Source organism: Aspergillus puulaauensis, chromosome 8, assembly GCF_016861865.1.
Source record: "Aspergillus puulaauensis MK2 DNA, chromosome 8, nearly complete sequence".
Taxonomy (NCBI): domain Eukaryota; kingdom Fungi; phylum Ascomycota; class Eurotiomycetes; order Eurotiales; family Aspergillaceae; genus Aspergillus; species Aspergillus puulaauensis.
The window spans coordinates 720,275-742,116 of NC_054864.1; the positions used below are offsets into that span (position 1 = coordinate 720,275).

The 21,842-nt window shown below is 51.1% G+C and overlaps 9 protein-coding genes and 1 non-coding gene across 10 annotated transcripts; 4 read left to right on the plus strand and 6 right to left on the minus strand.

The window, feature by feature from the left end:
- Positions 1-569: 569 nt before the first annotated feature.
- APUU_80287A (uncharacterized protein) lies at positions 570-4,912 on the minus strand (the record flags this gene model as incomplete). Its single annotated transcript, XM_041696551.1, has 9 exons — positions 570-1,052; positions 1,115-1,297; positions 1,345-2,575; positions 2,867-2,896; positions 2,954-3,345; positions 3,397-3,558; positions 3,605-3,819; positions 3,866-4,715; positions 4,787-4,912. 9 exons carry the CDS (start codon positions 4,910-4,912, stop codon positions 570-572), a joined length of 3,672 nt encoding a protein of 1,223 aa, XP_041562170.1.
- A 1,190-nt stretch (positions 4,913-6,102) lies between these two features.
- APUU_t80002S lies at positions 6,103-6,174 on the plus strand. The gene has a single exon. It is a non-coding gene; the product is annotated as a tRNA-Glu (tRNA).
- A 376-nt stretch (positions 6,175-6,550) lies between these two features.
- On the plus strand, positions 6,551-7,054 carry APUU_80288S (uncharacterized protein; the record flags this gene model as incomplete). The annotated part of the gene is made up of 1 exon (XM_041696552.1): positions 6,551-7,054. One exon carries the CDS (start codon positions 6,551-6,553, stop codon positions 7,052-7,054), a length of 504 nt encoding a protein of 167 aa, XP_041562171.1.
- A 901-nt stretch (positions 7,055-7,955) lies between these two features.
- Positions 7,956-9,607, minus strand: APUU_80289A (glycoside hydrolase family 27 protein; the record flags this gene model as incomplete). The annotated part of the gene is made up of 5 exons (XM_041696553.1): positions 7,956-8,345; positions 8,421-8,989; positions 9,065-9,295; positions 9,358-9,490; positions 9,539-9,607. 5 exons carry the CDS (start codon positions 9,605-9,607, stop codon positions 7,956-7,958), a joined length of 1,392 nt encoding a protein of 463 aa, XP_041562172.1.
- Positions 9,608-10,372: 765 nt separating this feature from the next.
- On the plus strand, positions 10,373-11,340 carry APUU_80290S (uncharacterized protein; the record flags this gene model as incomplete). The annotated part of the gene is made up of 2 exons (XM_041696554.1): positions 10,373-10,719; positions 10,809-11,340. 2 exons carry the CDS (start codon positions 10,373-10,375, stop codon positions 11,338-11,340), a joined length of 879 nt encoding a protein of 292 aa, XP_041562173.1.
- A 152-nt stretch (positions 11,341-11,492) lies between these two features.
- APUU_80291A (putative short chain dehydrogenase) lies at positions 11,493-12,355 on the minus strand (the record flags this gene model as incomplete). Its single annotated transcript, XM_041696555.1, has 2 exons — positions 11,493-12,010; positions 12,079-12,355. 2 exons carry the CDS (start codon positions 12,353-12,355, stop codon positions 11,493-11,495), a joined length of 795 nt encoding a protein of 264 aa, XP_041562174.1.
- A 384-nt stretch (positions 12,356-12,739) lies between these two features.
- APUU_80292A (uncharacterized protein) lies at positions 12,740-13,384 on the minus strand (the record flags this gene model as incomplete). Its single annotated transcript, XM_041696556.1, has 1 exon — positions 12,740-13,384. The coding sequence occupies one exon, from the start codon at positions 13,382-13,384 to the stop codon at positions 12,740-12,742; it is 645 nt and encodes a 214-aa protein (XP_041562175.1).
- A 706-nt stretch (positions 13,385-14,090) lies between these two features.
- Positions 14,091-15,093, minus strand: APUU_80293A (uncharacterized protein; the record flags this gene model as incomplete). The annotated part of the gene is made up of 3 exons (XM_041696558.1): positions 14,091-14,520; positions 14,575-14,879; positions 14,944-15,093. 3 exons carry the CDS (start codon positions 15,091-15,093, stop codon positions 14,091-14,093), a joined length of 885 nt encoding a protein of 294 aa, XP_041562176.1.
- Positions 15,094-15,834: 741 nt separating this feature from the next.
- Positions 15,835-17,328, minus strand: APUU_80294A (uncharacterized protein; the record flags this gene model as incomplete). The annotated part of the gene is made up of 1 exon (XM_041696559.1): positions 15,835-17,328. The coding sequence occupies one exon, from the start codon at positions 17,326-17,328 to the stop codon at positions 15,835-15,837; it is 1,494 nt and encodes a 497-aa protein (XP_041562177.1).
- A 1,024-nt stretch (positions 17,329-18,352) lies between these two features.
- APUU_80295S (D-arabinose 1-dehydrogenase (NAD(P)(+)) ARA2) lies at positions 18,353-19,759 on the plus strand (the record flags this gene model as incomplete). Its single annotated transcript, XM_041696560.1, has 1 exon — positions 18,353-19,759. One exon carries the CDS (start codon positions 18,353-18,355, stop codon positions 19,757-19,759), a length of 1,407 nt encoding a protein of 468 aa, XP_041562178.1.
- Between the last annotated feature and the right edge of the window lie 2,083 nt (positions 19,760-21,842).

Sequence of the window (21,842 nt, forward strand, 5' to 3'; positions counted from 1 at the left end):
CGGCCTGATCTGATTTGCTGTTTATTGTTTATACCCAGGTTGGTTTGGTTTGGTTTGGTTTGGTTTCCCTTCTTTTCTTTTCCGTATATATTTACACACATACCTTCACTTCTACACAATGCTGTGTTTGATTTGAGTTGCTTCGACAGCGAAATTCACATTTGATTCCTTATTTGCTCCGTTATATACATACATTCTGCGTTGCCGTATATATTCTTTATTGCATGCATTTCCCGTCTGGATATACTTTTGAGTTTGCTCCTTCGTTGAACATACGCATGCACATACATGTATCGGTATAGCCGACCACGCATAATGTTTGATCATTGGTATTTAACTCGGCGATCGGGTGCCGTTGCAAAGGATTAGCATATAATATATCTATTCAAGCTGAACACTTGTATTTTTAAGACCACTGTATTCCAGAATCTTAAGGATGTCTGGCTGTCCTAACTCGTGTAGTCAAGGTTTTGCTCATCAATTCCCCCTGTCTCATCACTCATAACGAATCCAAATATCCATAACTGCTATTCAGCTTACCACGAACGCCGAGTGCCCATTCTGTTATTTTAGCCTCGAAGTTTAGAGTTTGGCCAGAACCTTCGCCTTCGCTTCGGATTCATCCAGTCTGGGTTGGCGTTTATGGATTCCCAGCATAGCCCGTCAAGCACTCGAGTGTGGTCAGTCACTATCCCTGTAACCCCAGCTCGGATGCACAATTTCATATCGTCCGTGCTGTCAGCCTCAACGTACACGTCTCTACCTTCTCTTCTTGCGTTGTCCATGAACGCCGACCAGCCTTTGGCAGCGAGGACCTCAGAGTTGAATTTGAACTGCAGGAGATGGTGAGGGCTATAAACCCTTTCCGCCAGTTTCAGATCTCCCTTGCAGTTTAGCACAAGCCTGTACCCGGCAAAATACATCCCGAAGACAACGCGATCGATTTCGTCCGGTATGAAAATAACTATACGGGCTCTCCACATTTCAGGCTGCGAAGTTTTGTGCACCACGCTCGAGATAGCTTCGGCAACTCTTGCGGCCGGACGCCGTGACTGAGGTTCTTCTTGTCAATTGAGGTCTACCAAAGATAGACAATTGCGAAGGGCCATCGCACCTTAATTTCCAGATACACCTTTCTATGCAGGCACCCCTCAAAGCATAACGACTCCAGCAGGCCGTTTAGATTCATAATACCCGCATCCTGATCCCTTCCTGGCCTTAGATGGATCCCCGACAGCTCCGACCAATCCAGCTCTTCTGGTTTTCGTGAATCGTTGAAGCGCGACAGCGTCTCATCCTGTTATTGTGAGCAGTAAGAACTAGAGTTGATGATAGTCCACATACAGGGAAAACGAAAGGAACGTTGTCCTTGGATATCCGAATTCGTGCCGTCACGCCAGCAGAGGTGTAAGCAAGCGTTGCATGAGCTCTGGGTGTTCCTTTGAGGAATAGCGATGGGTGCGCTTGGTCGGATATCACCTGAGGATGAAAAATTGGGTATTTCGTGGTAGGGGACTGCCGCGAGCTGCCTTCACCTGCAGTCGGATGCTGTGGTTTATCGCCTTGTCGTCTTTCTCCATCATGTCGTCCATCGCCACTTGGCCCACCCTCGCCCTCTCGTCGAGAATTGCCAGGTTGTCCCGATGCTCCCTCGCCTGGCGGAGGTCCCTGACCCCCCTGGTCCGAACCTCCGGTCCCAGATGGGGTTTCCGCCGCGTCATCGTCACAAGGGTTCCCTGGAGGTTCTTCTGACCGAGCGCCTGGGCCAGCACCGATCCCCGAAGATAACACGGTATTGTTGCCAGAAGTGGAAGACTCGTCTACAGGGTTGGCCGTATGCGGATGCGGACCTGATTCTTGGGAATCGCCGAATCCCGTATGTCCAGGGCCCTGCTCGTTTAGAGGGAGCTCGTCCAGAGGTGATCCAGCTGATGGCTCAGGAATAGGAGTCTGACTTTTTCGCACAGGTCCGCTCGGGCCCTGCGAGGCTGTGAAACTAGAATCAATATAGGCATTGGTCGACGAGAAACGGACACATTTTCCGTCTGGAGGAGTACCACCTGAGCTTCCACCAGGCTCATCTTGTCTAGTCTGTGCCGACTGCCCGGTGTCTCCAGTATCAACATTACTCGACGGCACCCCGACTGTTGCAGGATTCCCACCCCCAGGTGGCAAATGAACACCGTGTGGGAACGTTGGAGTGACTGATGCGCTACCAGCCTGGACACCGGCACCGGCACCGGCACCACCATCTCCAAACGGCGTGGGATGCATGAAATCGCCGAGATCAATGGCGCTATCGCTTCGGCGCGGCATAGAAGGTAGCGTCCAGCCCTCGGTTTCTCGGTCGGATATTGATGTGTCATTTTCGTTCGAAGACGCGTCTATAGCACCAGTGGTTTGATCAGGCAGCATATCGTCTGAAGCCGGCCCGTTGTTTCCTATGAGCGTGCTTGGATATGGTCTTTGCTCGTGGTTAAAAGGAGGGGGGAAGACATCCCTTCCAGTAAACCGGTATACGAAATCGCTGGCGTAAGTGAAGGGTTTTCCAGCCCATTTCCTCTTCTTGCTCATACTGAATTCGTGGATTTGGACTGATTCGTTAGCGAGTGTGGGGTAAAGAATGAAGAGTGTAAATAATTAGATATTTGTATCAAACGAACGTGGGGTTAAGAGTTGCAGGAGGTCAGCTTTAGCTGGAGAATTGTACTGGAAAGGTGGAAAATGTAATCAAATCATTCATTCATTGTCATATAAGGAAGCCGCGATGCAGCAGTAGTATGTGGAAGGTACATTAACATCAACGTAAACCAACACTCGACAGCACCTTCCACTCTGCATCTATACGCCTACAAAGAGTACATACACGGCCACTGTGATACTCGCGAAAAGCGTGCTGCTCATGGTCAGCATCCATCAATTTACAGACAGGTACATGAATAGGGGAGCTCACATATCCGAAAAGCTCACAGTATGACTCGACAAGCCCTTATCATCACTATCCCGCGCACCAACACGGTTTGGTTTCTCCCCATAGACGTTGAACTTCTGCGGCCCCTCGGCCCAGATATGATATCCCAGCGAGCACTCCGTGAAGGAAACCCGGGGCTGGTTTGCGTAGAACTTGTCGAACGACTTGTCCAGGGCGTCGACGATGTTTTGCACAGCGCCTGCGGGGTGCAGCTGGGCCCAGGGGTCTCGGCAGGAGTCCTCCGTGCATGATTTCAGGACCATCATGAGGGCGTTTGCGCGTTGGAAGACCTGCTGCAGTGGCCTGTTGGCGATTTTGTAGTCCTGGTGTTTGGCCGGCTGTGCGGCCAGGTTGATTGTTTGGCGGGGGTCGGCCTGTAAGTCTGTGAGTAGGTGCTTTTCTGTCAATGAGACATGGGAGGGTACCTTGAGGTCGTAGAACTCTCTTTCGTTATTACAGTATACTGCATAGTAGAAGCTGTAGTCGTCCGAGACTAAACGCAAGCCCTTGTAGGTGTTGCCGTTGTACGCGTTATCAGCCTGGTCGGTCTGGTTGCTGATGTATCCGTAGATACCCTCTGGGACGGCCTGCACATTGTTAGTAGACTGCCAGATGTCAAGGTTCAAGACATACCCAGCCCCAGTATTCAATCGCAGCGTGCTCTGTCTTGTTTTTTGCTGCTGTGTCCAGGTTAAGGACGGACTTTCCATCCAGGCCCTTTCGTCCTGAGGCCCCAGCAATAGAAAGGAACGTCGGGGCAAGGTCGGTATGACTTGTGACAACGTCTACGGTAGCACCCTCTTCGATGCCGGGTCCTCGAATGACCAAGGGGACGTTTGTATCCGTGTCTGTGTCCGTTAGCACATGCCACGCAGTCCGTAAACGAGAACTCACCATATCCGCAGTTCTTCCCCGGCTGCATAGCATGCTGTCCCACATGGTACCCATTGTCGGTGGAAAAGACGACATACGTATTCTCAAGAACCCCAGCCTTATCCAGTCTAGAGATGAGCTTGTCGATCATCTCATCCACTGGCTGCAGAGCACGCAGTCGGCGGCGTTGGTATTCGTCAATGTAGTCAACCTGCTTCGGACCCAGCGGTTTCAGATCCTTGACCCAGCTAACCGCGCCTTCAATGGCAGTGTTGAAGCTCTTGTCTCTGGGGATCTTGTAGTCCTTGAACAAATCCGCGTAACGGTCCGGGTACTCAGGGTCCCCAAACCAATGCACACCATCAGCCGTATTCGAGCCGTTCGAATGCGGCGCATTCGGCGCAACCGTCAACATCCAGGGCTGGTCAGGCGTCTCCAAGGCATCATCGAGGAACCCAAGCGCCTTCTGCGTAAGCAGGTCAGTCGAGTAGTTCCCACTATAGTCGACCGGCGGGTTTCCATTCCGGGTGAGCTTGGGGAACCAGTAGCGGTAGGTAAATGGGTCGAGCAAGAACTCGGACCCATTGAACCCCTTCGCATAGGGCTTGTTGTAGTTGTCCGGGGTGTGGGCGTTCCAGAGTTTGCCGACATAGTACGATGCGTAGCCGGCCTCCTGCATCCAGATAGGCAGGTAGTTGTCGTTCCACCCTGCTTCGACTACTCGTTGGTAGCCTCCGTATGGCATGCCCACGTCGGTGATGTTGGTGTTGTGCGGCATCTTGCCCGTCCAGATGTTAGCCCGAGATGGGCAGCAGACGGCCGTGGAGCAGAAATGGCTTTCATATGATGTGCCTTTTTTGACGATGAGTTCCTACAGCTCATTAGTTCTCTATTACGCTTTGAGGTATTATAGCTGTATTAGCGTTGAAGTAGGGGACATACCTGCAGACGAGGCATATGATCCATTCCTCCCATGTATTTTCCTTGGTCATCAGTGAGGATGAAGAGGATATTGGGCCTTGCGGCCGCGAGGCCCCAAAGGAGCACCAGAGGCAGGGTGAGCAACATTCTGGACACGAATGGGGATTGAGAATAGTCCTGAGAGCACACTGCAGCATGGCCGGGTGGCTCATAGTTATACCCACCACAGCTCATTCATTGAGCCGGTCCAACCTGCAGATCATCAGGTTGTGTCACTGCCCCAGATAATGGCATCATGAATGACTTGCGACCCCGGGCCTATTAACAGGAGGGGCCGGCTGGGTCAACAATTAAGAAAGCTTGGCCTGTGAATGCGCCCAATGGCGGCGGTATTCATAGAGTAGGTTAATATAGTACGGGTATAGAATGCGGGTATAGAATGCGGGTCACTTGATTGCGAGATTCTGACGATCAATTCACAATACGAGGATCACAGGCGATCGTCGTATAGTCCTCTACAGTCGACGACTCTACACCGTATAGTTAGTCCACGTGTGTTGCGATAGACTGAAGCTATCCAGTATAACTCGACGATCCCAGTCCAATTGTATCCATAATAGGGTTATAGAAAATGACCATAAAACCAGTATATCTCGAGTACAGCTTTCAAGGGAAGCGAAGAGGCGCTCCACAGCCCTAATTAACACGGGGGTCTCGACTGCACGAAAACAAGCCGTGGACGCGCGGTGAGATTTCGGCTTTCGGCGACAAGAAAATGCTACTAAGTCGGTGGTATCATGAATGCTTAGGTCACGTAACTCGGCGAGGATCTCGTTGGACGAGACGCTGGTCGAGCACCACAGATCGACGACCCGCATCGACGAGACAACCGTGCCGCTCAGCGGAGACTGAGCTCGTGGTCCGATCAGCACCGACCTCTTCGGGGAAGTGCGATAGACATACTAAACTGGAAAGTAAATAATACTACGTAGTTAGTAGTTACTCCTGAAGTTCAGGGCATTGACTATTGACGTCAAATCAAGTCAGCCAGGAATCGTGGTCTCCCGTTTGGTATATAGTGCAGCGAATTGCCAAAACGCGGAAATGCAATTGATGTGCCTTTAATTGTGCCTTCAAATGGAAGGATACTGTTTCAAAGTAAAACAGAAAGGGCTTGATTGTAGCCTGTATGAGTATACAGTGATACAACTGATAATAGACGCCGTGCTTATGCAACAGCAGGATAACCAGGACAAGCACTCATTACTTATTAAAAGACCCACACTTAATCTCTACTCTTGGAGCCATAAGTCGAATTTCTGCGCCTTTCCCACACATCCGATGTGGTGTAATGGTTAACATCGCCGTCTCTCACACGGCAGCTCGGGGTTCGATTCCCCGCATCGGAAAGCCATATGTTTTTTGATATTTTTCATATTCCGATTGATATTTTATATTCTGGTGCAGCAATTCACACTCAGTTGTAGAGTTGTCGGTGGCCTGCAGTTAGGGTTAGCTAAGTCACCTGGTGGAAGGAGCGAAGAGGTGCCTTCCCAAAGCAGTAATCTTACAATACGGTACTTTACCTGTACAGTATTCTTCTTTTAATTAATGTGAATGTATGTCTTCACAGGCCTTCTTACTGCCAATTCACTATTGTCATTCCTAAACAAGTCCTGCCGGAGTGTGCCATGTTTCGTCCGTACAGTGTTGACCTTGTCAACAAACAATGCTTTTACGACAACCAGCAATATATGACCAGGCCTGGGCTCTCTTACCATAACAATGGAGAATCCACGGAGCCAGGTTCTCTTCGGAGTCCAGCTCCCAGCAGAAATCAATCATCTGATTCTCGAGTTCGCGGTGGGCGGTTCCCTGTCGGATGGGTGTTTCTTCTCCCTCATTCCTGCGAAATGGCGTCTGATCAGCCGAATCTGGAACGAATATGCCACGCCCTTCGTCTACAACGGCTTCTGGTTCCATGGAAGTCGCAACAGGATACACTTGCTATGGAACTTCCTGCACATGGTGGTCACCCGCCCAGACAGGGCTGCAATGGTGAGGCAGTTGGAGCTGACAATCATGCGTCTCAATGAGGAGTTTTCCACCCACAACAATCTACAATTCCAGGCGCTGCACATATTTCGAGGATATGTTGTGTGTCCACAAGCCAACAGAGAAACTGTCCGTCACATCCGTGCGCAATACTCGCAAGGGAACTGCAGGCTTCACCCGGAACACAGCGAGCGCATCAAGAGCTGGTACTACCGGTCATATAAAGGATCCTGAACAAAACTCCAGCAAAATAGAGAGCCTTTTTCTTTTCGGGGCTGGCATCAGAGGCCTCCAGCTGCGTGGTCTTTTACGGTTCTCTCGTAAGCTCCGGAAGTTTGCCCTTACTATCATACCACGAGCAGGCGATTCGAGACAAACGACGCCAGCTTCATTCTCAGCTTATGGAGCATGCTTGACAGCTTCAAGGACCAACTAGAGTATCTCGATATCCGCCACGACAGGCTAAAACCCAGAACATTCAACAGTTGGTTCCGCGCAGGAACACCCTTCTGCTGCCCCTCGCCCAGTTTCCACAGTTCCGTCAAGCATACCCATATTCCTTATAATCGGGCACAACTGCCAACATACTAGCTCCCTAGCCCTCTGCAACCACCTTCCGCCCAATATCGTGATACTTGGACTCTACACAGCGAATATGAATAGAGACTGCTTTGAGGCCTTCAAGCTGGAGCACGACTTATTTCACAACCCCAGCTGCCCGCTGCCCGCAGTTGCCTTTGATCGCGGCATCGATATGTGGCAACTCTGCCGTTTGGAAGGGAATTTTGTAGTCGGGAACTACCTCGTATAGGGGTGGGACGGAGCTTGCTACCAACGCTTATAGCTGCGATGGAGGTGCAGCAGTAGACGTTTATTCCAGAGGGATACAGTAACGGTTTCATGGGACTTGCAGTTACTAAGGCTGGAAGGAGTGTTGTTATGTTGGATACTATTTCAAGGATAGACGTTGGCATCGATTCTATCTCCATAATAAAGTGTCTTCCAGGTCGTTTATGAGTGATCGGTATCTACGGACTAGAATAAGTAGGTATCAATGTAGCTGAATGATACCTAGGCAGTCAAACCCGAGCAATCAATACAGGGTAGTATACGATATATATATCGATATATCTACCTAACAAACATCCCCAACAACCAAAACAGCCACATCATGGCTCTCCAACTCAACACTCAATCCCCCACGCACACACCCCAACTCCCCCCCCGTCCAAGCATCCACAACCTCATACGCATCCCCACTACCCCAAAGCTCCGGAACCTCACTCCAAACAGCCCTCCGGGTACGGACCCCATCTTCTGAATTCAGCATAAGCACCAGTGCCCCATGGAGCGTGGACGACGGCCCAGACCAGTATTCTGCGGGGTGAGCAGTGTCGAATGTGTAATCATCGTTATAGCCCCATTTGTAGGGGTATGCGGGACGGCCGATAAGCGGGTCTTGGTGGAAGGCGAGCAGGTATTTGTTTTTGAGGATCGTGAGGTGTTCTGCTTGGATTGTGTCCAGCTACACCCAAACACAAGCTCAGTCAGTATAATATAGCCCAATTCACGTATCCAAAGTGAACGAATAAACAAATACCTTCGTCCCAATAATCAACGGACTCTTCATGGCAGTCCAAAGCGCAAAATGCGCCCTATTCTCCGCCGCCGTCAAGTTCCCTTCCTCGTTGCCAACCTCCAACATATCCGCATCCGGCCACCCCCAAAAGCCCGCATACCGTCTGCCCAGAAAACTGCCCTCATTCGCAATCTCCGCGATACGGGTCCAGTCCGCTATCCGGACTCTATCGGGCCCTGTCTCCCCGCGTCCAGGCGAGATGTCGCCGGAGATTCGCCATGAGTTGCCTGTCTCGGTTCCCCAGGTGTTTACCCCTGCTTGGCCCCAGTTGCAGAGGGAGTAGAGGATTGTACGGGTACGGTTTTGGTTTTGGTTTTGGTTTTTGGTGTGTTTGTTGAGGGCATCGAGCATGCGTCGGTAGCGCCGGGCGCTTTTCGAGGCCCCCCAGTTGTATTCTGCTGGTGCTGGGTTTGGTATATCGGGACAGGTGCCGTTGGGGAAGGGGCCTGGTTTGTTTGCTGTGTCTGGGACGCAGGAGGTGTATTCGTCTTTCCATTCGGGTGGGACGCCGCAGTCGTCGTATTTGAGGTCTATCTCACGTTTTCTGTTAGTGAAATGTTATTATAAAGTGCAATGGGGGGAAGGAAACTGGGAATGGGAGGTACAGTCAATCCCCCACTCAGCGAACGTCTCGGCATCGATATCCTCGAACCCTAGACTAGCTGGGTATCCGGCACATGTAGTCTCCCCGGCACTGCTATAAATGCCTACTTTAAGCCCGAGATCGTGGATCTGGGAGGCTAGACTGGCGATTCCGTCGGGGAATCTGGCTGGGTCCGGGATCATGCGGTTTGTGATGGGTTCGCGGTGGGTTTTGACAGACCAGCAGTCGTCGACTACAAGGTGTCATTAGTAGGTTAATACTGCAGTAAGCTTTGTTCTCTGAGAGATGGAGTACTGTTTATATATTCATAGCCCGAGTCCTTCAGGCCGAGTTTCACGGTTTGTCTTGCGGCCGTTAGGATCTTGGTTGCGTCGATGTCGCATTCGAATGCGTTCCATGAACTCCAGCCGAGTGCTGGGAGACGCCCCTATAGTCTGTCAGTTGGTAATTGAAAGGGGCAGAATGAGGTACATACTACACCGTCTGGCCGCACGAGTGCATTGACTTGGTGAACCAACCCTATTAGGGCTATATACTTGAACATGTTGGAGGTAAGCAAGGTATCCAGAGACAAGACGAACGTCTCCTTAATCTCTATTTAAAACCGTCAATTGCGACCCCGCTATATTTACTTTTTAGGAATCCTTGTACGACATCCGGTCAAGCTGCAGATGCTCGCCACGAATCCCGAGCTGCTATCTGGAAGAGCCTGGTAATAAACAGGCCAAGTACCGACTTACGATCCGTATATTGAGGCTATTTATACAAGGCCTGAGGATTTTTCGGAGTAAGAAAACATTTTATGTTATTTTTACTCTGTATCCCGTCTCGTGAAGAGCGGAGGTCTACTGTACTTCTAAATGGCCAGCCTTGTGTGCCAGCCCCCTCTAGGGTTTTCAAAATGTAGCATTACTGTTTGGATTGAAACCTTAGGATCTAAGTGTCAGTTATATTTTAATAAGGTGAAGGTGAGGATTAATGATTTGAGACTGGGTGGCGATGCGGTTATGGCGAGTTTGTATGAGTAGTCTCGTTACAGGCTTATGTCCTTGCTGGATGTTGGAGTTAGGGTATGTATGGTATTTTAGTAGTCGAGAGTTGTAGAACTATATTAAATAAGACATAAAAAGGCAGTGAGAGGCCGTAGCCCTAATACTCCCACTGTCGACGTCACCGATCTCCGCACCCCAACCCGATGAACCCGGACACCGACCCAATATCCGGACTGCCTGGCCATATAGAAAGTGAACAAAACAACCAAACCCTCTGAATTACCCCTTCCACCGCATAAATCTCACCCACAGCCAAAATGAAGCTTCTAACCGTCGTCGCCGCAACCAGCCAACAAGGCCAATCCATCATCCAGGCCGTGCTATCAGACCCCCAACTGCGCACCGAGTACACAATCCGGGGCACAACCCGTAGTCCCGACAGCGTCTTAGCACAAAACCTGATCCAGAAATACAATAGCAAGAACGGTGGATGTCTTGAACTGGTAACCGCAGACGTCACCGACCCGTCTTCCCTCAAACACGCCTTCACAGGCGCAGCTGTAGTCTTCGCCACCAGCATCACCGTATACGACGGACACACATACTCACACGAAGTCTCGCACGGACACGCCCTTGCCGACGCCGCAGTCGCAGCTGGAGTCCCGTATATCATCTATTCGACGCTCCCGCACGCAGGCAAAAATTCAAATGGGGCGCTGAAGCACATGGGCCATTTCGACGGGAAGGCCGAAGCGAAGCTTATATCCGGTCCTTGGAGCCGGTTATCAAGAGTGCATTTGTTGCGCCGGGTAGTTTCATGTCGAATTTTGGGGACTTGATGGCGCCGCGCCCTGTGCATGGTCTGCATGGTGACGGGGTTTATGCGCTTGCGACGCCGGTGAGGGCTGAGACGAGGCTGCCGCTTATTGATACGCGCGCGGACTTTGGGAAGTGGGTTGCGGCGGTTCTTGCGGATTTGGACGGTTATGAGGGGAAGACGCTTTGCTGTGCGACGGGGTTGTATAGCTTTGCGGAGATTGTGGAGGTGATGGATCGGGTTTCGGGGAAGAAGGTGGTTTATAGGCAGGTGCCGGAAGAGGTGTGGAAGGGGTTTCTGCCAGAGTTGATGAGGGATCATATTGCTGATATGCTGCGGTATTTCCAGGAATTTGGATACTATGGGGATGGGACGAAGGAGAAGGTGGAATTGGGGGCTGCGCAGGCTAGAGGGAGGTTGACTACGCTGGAGGAGTATCTAGAAGCCCATCCGCTGCGATTGAAGTAATAATACGATGGTTAAAATGTAGCAGTCAGAGAGTACATCGAACACCGTCTTGTCTGGTGGGAGTAAGTTGGTTGTTGAGTAATAGTAACGATTCACTTAGGGCTGAATGAGATATTGTATACCAGTCCCATACTATAGAAAGTATTCATCAATCACCACTCCTGAATCCCATCCCTGGTCAAGACCTTCCCAACATCCCCATCCCTCTCCCCCTGCACAACACTCCTAACAAAAGGCCCAGCAACAGCCGGATCCCCAGCCCCCATCTTCTTCAGAACCTCCGCACCAGCACCCAACCCCGTCGCCAAAAACCCAGGACTAATCGCAAACACCTTCACCCCATCCTCCTTCAGCACGCGGTGCCACTCCCGCATCAGCATATTCAGACCCGTCTTCGCACTGCGGTACGCCGGCACCCCGATAAAGCCAGCCTTGGGCCATCCCGCCGATGGAGAATTATTCACGGCCAGAGCCTGGTTACTGGTGCCAGACAGAGTCGATGTCCCTGAGGTTATGAAAAGGAGACGCGGGTTGCTGCTTTTCAGCAGTAAAGGGATGAAGGCACTTGTCATGACCTGTGTGCTGGTGGTGTTGACGCTCCATGACTTATCCCAGAGCTGGCGCTCTGTGGTGATTTCGCCGCTGCTGAAGCGGGGTTCGAATGAAGCCCCTTTATACCATGATAGTCAGTATTTACAACAAATAAGTCTATTTATACCTGTCACGGAGGTGGCATACCAGCATTGTTAATCAGCACATCTAGCTTGCCATGCGCGGCAGAGACCTGGGCGAAAGCGCTCTGAATCGACTCGTCCGATTCGATGTCAACAACTACGGGATAGTACTTGCTGGTTGACGAGGGGAATTCGTCCTGGGCGGCTTTTATTGCATCGTTTGCTTTTGCTGATGATCTGGCGCCGACGAGGATGTGGTAGGGCTGTGATGAGTTGCTGAGGGCACGCACGATCTGAAAGCCAATGCCTGTGTTGGCGCCTGTTATGAGGATGGTTGTCATTGCGTATGTACAGTTGGAATAGAAATTCTGGAGGTACAGCTTGGATAGTGGAGAGTATAAGTATGCGGACGCTCGGGGACCGGTGTTAACTCCGGATTGATCGCCATCTGGTCAAATTGGCGGGAATACATCGATCTCCGTGAAATGTATTTGTAATCAATTGTGGGTTTGGCGAATACTACAAAGTGTATTAAGAACGGTGGTTGTATATCATTGAATTGAAGATGGTTGTAACTTCCCAGCCCTAACGCCATATACAATGAACGTAGCTGTATAGCAATGTCCCGAAAACAAGCCCGATTCGCATCACAATCACATAAAAAAGACACCCATGGAGAATAAAAAGAACATTTTGAACCATCTCAGCCCCAGGTATTGCAATATCTACTGCTCACTCCTCTTAGCCCCCTGCTCCACCTCCTCCAGCAACGCCAACAACTCCTTCCCCCCCTCGCTCGCCTTCCCCTCAATCTCAACCCCACGATGAACAAGCGTCCTCGCCTCCTCCCACCTCGCCATCTCAACCAAGCACTTCCCCCCGCGCCACCAAGCCTTCACATTCCCCATCGGCTTCGCCTCAACACTAGCCTTCGCATCCACCAACCCCTCAACCCAATCCTGCTGCGCCATGAACGCCTGCGCCCGGTTCGAATACAGCGCCGCCAACTCCTCCCTCGCTACAGCAACAGGCTCCCACCCAGGCCGGCTCTGCGCCATGTCAATCGAGAGCGAGTACAACTTGATCGCCTCGGGAATGTTGTTCTTGCGGAACGCCGTGTTGGCGCTGTCGCGGAGCTTGGTGATCTGGGCGCTGCGCTTGGGGTTGAGTGGGATGGGCGGTGGGGGGATGGTTGGCGCGTCGAGGGTGAGTAGGCTCCGGTGCAGGAGGTTTAGGGCGGCGAGTTCGGCGTTCAGCGAGCTGGTTTGGGAGGGGGTGTATCCGCTTGCGTTGCTGGAGAGGGAGATTGCTTTGGAGGATGGGTCGATGATTAGAGGGTATTCGGTGAAGAGGTCGATTGAGCGGGCCATTTTGGCTTCTTTTGTTTCTTTTGTTGTGACGGAGACCGGTTGGTTGTATGGTGCGGACGGTCTGTCTGGTGTTAGTGTTGTGGGGGAATGTGGTGCTGGTGAGACTCACGATTATACGAGGTGGCAGTATTTACAGATTCTGGGGGTATAGTGAGTCTGCCTGCCCGCAGATGTAGATTGTGAGTTGAGTAATTTGGCAAGTGAGTCCTGGTCCTTTGATATCTCGCAAGCTGTCCAGACCGGGCGGTGACTGGTAAACTATGGGTGAATACGGGCGGTGTGAATACTGCTGGCACTACGGAGTATTCTGTCCTTACATCTACCAGCGAATAATTATCATAACAGTTGAGTAATTGTACTGTTTCAATACTAAATTTTTACGAGGCTAAATATTGGTATTTATATATACATTCATCGTCCGCACTGCAGGTATCCCAATTTGAGAGATCGTCCAATCGTCAGAAACGGCACAAATTGCAAGATGGACGAATCAACCGCCGCGCAATCGTCGCCAGAATCGCAGCAAACATACAACCGAAGCAAAGCTTGCATGTACCAACAAGAATGTCAATGTCAATGTTAATGTTAATGTTAATGTCACCGTGAGAAACAATAATAAACAGAGGCTAAAACGCGCCCAACTCCGCTCCATGGTCATGTCGAAAGATAATTGAAGAGGAAACGAAATGATCAAGCGGAGTGGTATCTAGCGGTGGTAACTGCCGAGGGTTGAGTCGTATTCTGACGGGCCCCCGTAATGCTGCCCATGGGCACCGCCGTAGCCGGTGCTGCCGAATTCGCTGGGATTGTATTCATGTAGGACTGATCCGCTCGCGTTGGTGGGATCGTAGGTGCCGTGCATCGCAGAGCGTGAGTTCGGGTTGCCCATGTCGTCAACCTCGCTCTGGTGGAGCAGAGCGTAATCCTCGTCGCGGTCTCGGGCCGAAGAGCCCATTCCGCCACGTCCCGAGCGAAAGTCGTCCTCTTCTTCAAAGTCCTGAGCGGGGTTCGAGGAGAAGGCGGCTTTGCTCTGTGCAGCGAAGGTGGGATCGGAGACGGCGTCAGGCAGCGTACCTGTGCGGCGGAAGTGCATGACATTGCGGAAGGACATCCATGCCGTTAAGAGGAAGAGAAGGCTAAAATAATTGTTAGCAGAGAACTCGCATCGTTGATAATATCGGAACACAAACAAGATAATCACTCCGACAATAGTCGTGGCGGTGCTAACATTGCATTTACTGGCGCTGCCGTATTTCCAGTTGTCGCACCCACTCTTATTATCGCTGTCCTTGTCTTTGTTATCCTTGTCATCCTTGTCCTTGCCCTCGCTCTTGCCCTGTGCCACATAGCTGGCAAGGCAAATCCAAGCGCTGAACCACAGGACGGTATACAGACAGTCGACGGTCGCAAAAGCGTAGACGTTTCCGAATCGTCGGGCGCGGGGCCACATAGGCACAGCTACTAGATAAATGAGACCGGGGATGGAGAACCAACACTAAGATCAAAATATTAGAACTGATGCGTCCGTTTTGCATTTTGCAGCCTCCAGGAGAGCTTACCAAGGCGAAGTACCAGGCTGTTCGCCCATCGATACCGTCTCCTTTTGTAAAGATGGCGATGGTGAGAGCCCAGGCAAGGAAGATCAGGAAGCCCTGAACTCCATGGATGAGGTTCTTCGTCCGCCCGGGGTTGAAGGACGGTAGCTTCATTGTGGACGGTAAATTCGCAACTCGGGATCAGAACGGGAAGTGCGGCGGAAGGGCAAAGGGGGAATTCCGCTGTTATCAGGATAAATCCGGGTTTAATGAGCAGTTCGTGGTGTTTGAATCGTGGGTCGTGGGAGGAAGTGAAGAAAGAGGCTCGAGGTGAGAGCAGTGTTTACGGCTGGCGCTGACAGCTGGTGGAACGGGGCAACCCGACTTATACGCCGCGCGGACACTAACCCGTTGGCGCTCGTCTGACGAAACACGCAAAATGCAAGTCCAGGGTCGGAACAGCCGGAGTATGTACTAAGCAACGGATATGAGAGAATGAGGATAATAAGGAAGTTGATGAAGAGATTGAAGACTAGAAAAGAGAAGTGGTTGAGCTGAGGCAGTGAATGTGGCGCATTCGAGGAATCCTTGCACAACTCGAATACTGGAACCTAACGGTGCATAAAGCCAGAAATAGCACCTGACATCATCACCTCACAGGAAATACTACTGTCGCTTTAAGGATGCCTTTTAGAAGTCGATTTTATTTTTCGCATTTTATCGAAGGAATCTACCTTAAGATACATGCAAAACCCGCGAGCGTTGCTGTGAGACGATGAAAGTCAGAGAATTGAATGCTTCTATTTCAAGAATGCCCGCCTGGATCGTGCGATCGGCGATTTCAGCCTCGCAGATGCTCCCGCGAACCCACTCACTCGTGGCCTTCCACAGGTAACGCTGCTACCTAATAACCCATTACGTTCGCGAAGCATCAGCCTGCTTTTTCGAATGGAGCAGCAGGTCGAGCTCTCTCAGTGGCCAGTAAACATGTGTATGCCACCACCATGGCAACGGGTCCGCGATTGAGAACCGCCAGTTCTTCCAGAACACCAGCAGCTTGCCTGCTTCATCAACCGCCCAATCAATTCCTTGCGCAAGAGGGTAAAGCGCGGGAAGCACCTTGCGGACATCATAACTCTTGATAATTTCATATACGCTCGGCAGCCGAGAGAAGCTTTCACTTGTGAATGCGTTTACTGAAGCCTTCGGTATGCCATCTTCTGATAATGCCGCCAAGTATCCATTGACCAAAGCATGAGGAGGTGTGTCCTGCAAAAGATGGGTGGTGGCAGCCGCGCCCTGAGTACAGTCTGCAATATTTACCTCATAGCGTACAGAGTTCGATGTCAACTCTTCGTCTACCATCAATCGCACGGCGAGGTGTGCGGTTACTCGAGAACCACTTTTTGATGCAAAGCTGTCCACGACCCTATGTATTGCTGCCGAAAGCCCTTCGTGCAGAGGTGAACAACCCCAGACTGAGTCTCGACTAGCCGGACGGATCATGATAGCAGTGACGTGGCCGCAGACGATCAACAGCTCAGCGATGAACTCCCCCAAACGAACATGCTGCTGCATGAGCCACGGGCTGTCCTTGGAGACTTGGATTTGACTGACTTCGGTGTATGTCGAGCTGATGGTTCTTTTCGGCAATACAATGGCCGCCTCCGTATTAGTCGGCGGGGTTGGTTTGCGCATGTGATAGACCTTAGTGGGCGACCGATGTAGGATCTTGTGTATAGAGTCCCGCGACTGGACCTGATGGTTTTCGACAACCGGGAGATCGCGCTCGGTCAGGTATGGGATAAATGTCTCCAACTGGCCCCACTGGATTGCTAGATCGGTATTAAGAGTGCTGCACTTGCAGCTCGTCCGGCTCTCAATTGCTTGCTTTGCCATTGCGTCGTCAACAACAGACGCATCGCGCGAGCAGGGAATCCATATATCCACCTTCTCCCTCAGCACGATGTCCAGCAGCCTGGAGACATACTGCGCTTTGGGAATGCGGTAGTAAGCCGCAAAGGCCCTCGACATACTCTCTCCAGAAGTGCATCTGGCGTCTGTAATATCAGCACCCACCACCCGGTGGCCTTCATTATACCAGCATCGCGCAACCCGGAGGCCGTGCGGGGTATCCACCCCAGTAACTAGAACGGTCTTCGGTCGAAATTGCAGGTCCTGCAGTATCTTCTTTCGCCGGTGTAATGCTTCCAGCCGTCGGAAGAAAGGCGACAAATAGGTCAACAACACAGCCACGAAGAGGATCAAGTTGTCTAGTGGTAAGAGAACAAGCGAGATGGCGATACGAAATAAATGGCTGATGGTCTGGCTGTGGAACACTCGTCGGGTCTGTTGAATAATGTGCCGCTTTGAGATGACATTCGCCCGTCGCACTTCCAGAGCGGACATCTTGCCTCGAGGATGAGACTCATCTCATGCTGGAAGAGAACGAGGGTTTGGTGTAGTGAGCTGTTGTGTGGAGGAAATGAACCCCTCCGGCATCCAACCACGTCAGCGCGCATAAATCCCGTGCTCACTGCAAGTCTGCAAGGCTTCAGCTGCATGCACATTTTTAAGTAATTTAGCTCAAGAAAATGGAAGTTATGCTGTTCGATTTGATTGGGCCTAGAACCGGCAACCTTCAATACAACATAGCTGTCTACTTGGCTTCACGATGAATTTGTCATTTAATGTATAATACTAGTGCAGATGACCCTCTATCACCAAATAAATTCCGAGGTTGATTTAAGCGTAGAGACTGCGTATGTTCGTGAATGTTATTGTTGACTGTTGACTGAACGGGAAATCGGCTCCGATCGATCGAGGGCGGCAGAACACGGCAGAATCACGATAGGAAATGCCGATTTTGCACCGCGGAGATAACAATAAAATCCTCCGCGGCGTTTGATGAATCTGAAATGGCCATATTATGTAGAGTATACAGTTTGTATCGTTGATTTATTCCTAAAGTTGGATTCTATCGACTACAATTGAGTTGCGGTCGTAGAGTGCAGCGGGGATAAATTCTAGAAAGATGGAAATTTACCTGACACTCCGCGATCGCCACTTTCCCCTCTCGCTCCTCCAACTCTCCAGCTGTCAACAATTAATGGGCTTCAAGGACGGACTTCATATGACTGTTCCTCCACAATCCCGATATCGATCGTCCACACCCGGCTGCTTTCCATCGCCATTCGTCCCTCCTGGCACAGCTAATCGGGTCCAGCCATGGCGCCATCCGGTGGGCCCTGGACAGTCTCGGGATGGAATTGGAAATCAAGCCCTTTTTTTGCCCCGCGACTTCCCCTTATCAACCCCAAATTTCTCCCCTTCCTGATTTCTCTTCTACATCTCGTTAAGGGTCGAGCTTGAGGGTTGGGCACCGCTATTCCATCTCATTTCACTTATACTCTCCCGCCTTGCTGATCCCACAATGACCCGCGACTACTCCCGCCCTCTTCCGTTATCGGCGGCCCTTCCGCCGCTGGTAATGGGCACAGCAACATTCAACTCGCAGTACAACGAAGACCCCTACGCTCTCCCAACAACCGAGCTGGTGCACCGCGCATTCGCCAGCGGAGTCCGTGCCTTCGATACCTCCCCGTACTACGGTCCTGCAGAGGAACTCCTCGGCCGCGCCCTAGCCACAGACTTTGTGCAGTCAAACTTTCCCCGGCAATCATACCACCTCCTCACAAAGGTCGGACGGATCGCAGGCTCCTCATTCGACTATTCCCCGGCGTGGGTTAGGAAGAGCATTGCCCGGAGTCTCCGCCGCCTTCACACGGAGTACCTGGACGTTGTATACTGCCACGATGTCGAGTTCGTTTCACCGCAGGAAGTACTAGAGGCAGTCCGCGAATTGCGCCGGATCCGGGATACACAAGGGACAGTCCGCTATGTTGGTATCTCGGGATACCCAGTGGACGTGCTATGCGATCTCGCAGAGTTGGTTCTCCGTGAGACCGGCGAGCCGCTCGACGTCGTCATGTCCTACGCCAACTTCACTTTACAGAACACACGGCTCCTAACGCAGGGTCTCCCGCGACTCGTAGCAGCTGGCGTCGATGTTATCCCCAATGCCTCGCCCCTTGGAATGGGTCTACTGCGCCGAAAGGGTGTCCCAATTGGAAGCATGGGTGATTTCCACCCCGCCCCAGACGGGCTCCGAACAGCCATCCACAACGCATCCGAGTTCGCCGACTCAGAAGGAGAAAAGATTGAAGTGATTGCAATCCGCTTCGCTCTTGAATCTTGGCTTCGCGATGGCGCAAAGGGTGGTGCTCTCGGCCCACCACTCGCCCGCAGCCCGGATGCAGACCCAGGCTTCATATCCGTCGCGAGCATGGGCACCGGTGAGCGACTAGGCGTGAGCGTTATGGGAGTTAGCAACATCGACGAGTTAAATGAGACTCTCCGTGTCTGGCACAGTATCGTCGACGGACTAGAAAATAAGGACGATAACGACGAGTATTTTGAAACCCAAGCTGCGGCCGTCCCTTCCGCACCCAGTGCGCCGGCCATCCTCACCCCGTCGGACGGTATCATCACAGACCGCGTGTGGTCGTGCGAGAGGCGCAGTCGGATTTTATACCTTGCGAACCAGGTCCAATCTATCCTTTCGCCAACTTGGGTAGACTACACATGGCCCAGTCCAGATCCAGGCTTCGTCAATACTTTACCCGCCGACCACCTTGCTTCTCTGAATGACACCACAAAATCGGCCGGCATACCTGGCCAAACCGTACAAAACGACGTACCTACGCAAGATGCTATGATGACACCCCCGTTGGAAGCACAAGAGTCAATGATACCCGTGGACACTGTCCCATCTTTATGAGCTGCACTCTTCCACTGTACATACATTATTTTTCAGCATAATGGCGGCTTTTCGGTTAATTTCTAAAAGGAACGCAATACTCAGAAACCTCTACTTTTCTGACCTCTACTATTCAAGTTGATACCTAGCCCTACAATAGCCTGTCCTTTGCAAGAGGCTGGGATGTCGTAGAAACCTTCAGCATCCTACCTACTGCAGTGAGTCCTCATCATAAAACCCGAAGGATCAAATTGCAGGAGCTCCGACTCATCTCTTCTCTCGCCCCTGTACCATATCCCCTTTCCCCAGTACCATGACTGAAACCGTAACTATTCAGTTAACTAGAAGGCAAACCCTTCGCATGCCAAATAATGACCCAACGACCCAGGAGAGACCAATGAATATCCAAGAAGAGAATGAGGAGCCACAGGGGAATGGAAATAGTTCTCAGGAATCCCCATCACCACAAACGCAGCCCCCGCCTGCATCCAACAGAAAGACATGGCGGTTTTGGGCGGTCTTTCCAGCATTATGTGTGACCACTTTCCTAGCTGCCCTGGACACCTCCATCCTCTCTACGGCACTGCCGACCATCGCGCTCGATCTTCACGCTGGCGAGCTGTACATGTAAATCACCAACGCTCATATCCTGTCCTTAACAGTGGTGCTGCCTCTGTTCGGCTAAATAGCCAACATCCTCAGCCAGCGGTGGATACTGATCAGCTCTATAGTTATCTTTGCAATAGATAGTGCAATGGGCGGTAGTGCGAACAACACCAGTGCTATCATTACCGGGCGAGCAGTTCACGATATCAGGGACAGAGAGATTAATGTCCTTGTCAACACTATAATCTATGATCTTATGGCCCTGCGCTAGCAAGGAAAATATATAGCCCTCATAGTATCAGTCTGGGCTATGGGCACAGCCATCAGTCCCGTCCTCGGTAGCGTCTTCACACAGTATATTAATATTCCTGCTTGTATTCTTCCATATATCCCCCACGGGCACCTAATATAACAATCTAGCAACAGTTTAAACAGGTCGACCTAGCCAGGAACACAATCCTAACCCTCGCTATTATAGCAATTTTGCTAGTCCTAATATGGGCAGGAACCACCTACTCCTAGTCCTCCTAGCGTGTTCTCATTCTGCTCCTTAACCTTGCCACCCTTGTCCTCTTCATCACCTACCAAGCCTTCTATTTTTATCCAGAACCCTCTATTCTGTGTACTACAGCTCTTTCCAGTACCACAGTCTGCGCCCTCTGGATTACCTTCTTCCAAAACATTCTTCTCTACTAGATCGGCTACTTCCTCTCTATATACTTCTAAGTCCTCCACAGCCTCTCTATCATAATCTCCGGCCCACGATTGGGCTGGTCTCCAGGTTCTCTTTAGTATCAGCTCAGGTATGATATTCTCCTATACTCTGCTGCTAATCCAGGCTATACTGCCTGAGTCTGATATTATAACTGCTACTGTAACATAGGCTTTCATATACAGCTTAGGCTGTATCAGGGAGATTATAATCCTAATAACTATCTTTACCACGCGTGTACAGCAGGGTTAAGTGCCGTGAGTGATCCCGCGGTAAAGGGAATGTTGGCCGATGGCGGTGCATACGCTATCGTGAGCGAGGGGTTGGTTAAGAGTCTGTCTGATCGCCCGGCCTTGCAGGGAGAGGTGCTGCAGCTGTATGAGACTAGACTGCAATAGATATGGTGGACGAGGGTGCCGTTTGGGGTTGTAGGGCTTTTGTTGGCGCTGCCGGTTAAGGAGGTTGGGTTGAGGGAGGACCTGGAGACGGAGTTTGGGCTGCGTGGGGAGGCGGAGCAGAGGACTTAAATAGTAGATACGTACTTTTATGGAATTCTTAGAAAGCTATCTATAGTGAGAGGAGTAGAGTGTGTAAACCCCGCTGTCAATTCGGAGAACCAACTGGTACCTAGGAGCTAACTGCATTTCCTGCCTGAACTGGTCTCTCGGACATGGACGGACCTTGTATTCTCAAGTATTTCAAGATTGGGAAAATAAATGGATTTGCCTACCTTATTCCGGTTCTCCTACTCGATCTGTGAAATAGGGATGGATTCATCCGGCAGAG